We start from the raw sequence: 1,424 nt of genomic DNA, 5'->3' as shown, positions 1-1,424 counted from the left end.
CCCAAAAGGTTCTGTTGGAGGCACCTTCTCCAGGTCTTTTCCACCCATTACCGGGTGGTGGCCTTGGACCTTCGAGGCTACGGAGCTTCTGAGAAGCCGCCGGGGAAGTCCAACTACCGGCTGGAAGTTCTCCTGGAGGACATCTCCCAGGTCATCGAGGCTTTGGGGACAACCAGCGGGCGAGGGGAGGTGACCCAGGGCACCGGGGCCACCGAGGAGACCCCCAAGTGCGTCCTGGTGGGACACGACTGGGGCGGGGTCCTGGCCTGGGAGGTGGCCGCCCGGCACCCGACCATGGTGGAGAAGTTGGTCATCATGGACGCTCCTCAACGGGCCATCATGGCAGGTATGGGGACGGGGGGGGGGACCCTCAGGTGGGTGGGGTCGTCAGGTGGCATCTCATGACTATTGGGTGCCAGCGCTCATGGCATCGGGTGCCATCTCATGACCGTGCCACCAGGTGACATCTCTCATGGTGACACCGTTGGGTGCCATCTCCAATGGCCATGGCATTGGGTGCCATCTCATGGCCATGCCCTCAGGTGCCACCTCTCATGGCCATGGCATTGGGTGCCACCTCTCATGGTGCCACCGTTGGGTGCCATCACTCATGACCACGCCATCAGATGCCACCGCCTGACCATCCCATGAGTTGCCACCTCCTGTGCTGGTGCCACCAGGTTCTTGTCCCCTCCTGGTGGCCGGGTTGGGGTCGTTTTGTCCCCTCCCCGTGGTGGCCGTGACCGTGGTGTCCCCTCTGTCCCCTCTCCTGTCCCAGATTTCACCTCCTGCCACCCCTCCCAGCTCCTGCGCTCCAGCTACATCTTCCTCTTCCAGTTGCCCTGGTTGCCCGAGCTCCTCCTCTCCTTGGCCGACTTTGAGGTGAGACCCCATCCCCACCTCGTCCCCTCGGGTCCTCCCTCCCACCATCTTCACCTCCCCCAACCCAAGAACCTTCTCAAGAACTTCTTGAGAAGAACCGGAGGTCCCTTGTCACGTGGTTTTTGGGGGTGGTGGCATCATCTAGACCTTCTGCTCCTCCTTGGTGGCCCCCACAGTTGGTGAAGACCATCCTGACGGGCCCTTGGACGGGGATCCGCGACCCGGAGCATCGCTTGTCGGAGGAGGAGGTGGAGGCCTATCTCTACGGGTTGTCCCAACCTGGGGGGCTGACCCCCCCCATCCACTACTACCGCAACCTCTTCTGGTGTGTGGGGCTTTTGAGGGGGGAGGAGGGGGGAGCACCTGGGTTTGGGGGTGGGAGGTCAAGGTTGGGTGCTCTGGGGTGGGGTGTGGTGGGTTGGGGGGATCCCATCTGAGATGATCCCGGTTGGGTGCTCCTGGGTTGGGGTGTTGGTAGGATCCCATTGAGGTTCTCCTTGTTGGGGCGCCCCCATTGGGGTCCTCCATGTTGGACTGCTCCA

At 62.8% G+C, this 1,424-nt stretch overlaps 1 protein-coding gene across 1 annotated transcript in view; it reads left to right on the top strand.

The window, feature by feature from the left end:
- EPHX3 (epoxide hydrolase 3) overlaps nucleotides 1-1,205 on the top strand; it is a gene marked incomplete at its 3' end in the record, with an annotated part of 1,475 nt that extends 270 nt beyond the window's left edge. Inside the window, exons 2-4 of the mRNA XM_014960091.1 lie at nucleotides 9-346; nucleotides 779-882; nucleotides 1,059-1,205. Of these exons, the coding sequence (XP_014815577.1) occupies nucleotides 9-346; nucleotides 779-882; nucleotides 1,059-1,205 (589 nt within the window). The remainder of the gene's footprint in view (nucleotides 1-8; nucleotides 347-778; nucleotides 883-1,058) is intronic.
- Nucleotides 1,206-1,424: the final 219 nt, after the last annotated feature.

The sequence above is a fragment of the Calidris pugnax genome, unplaced genomic scaffold (genome assembly GCF_001431845.1).
Source record: "Calidris pugnax isolate Ruff unplaced genomic scaffold, ASM143184v1 scaffold498, whole genome shotgun sequence".
Classification (NCBI taxonomy): Eukaryota; Metazoa; Chordata; class Aves; order Charadriiformes; family Scolopacidae; genus Calidris; species Calidris pugnax.
This window is presented reverse-complemented; position numbering and strand designations above follow the sequence as displayed.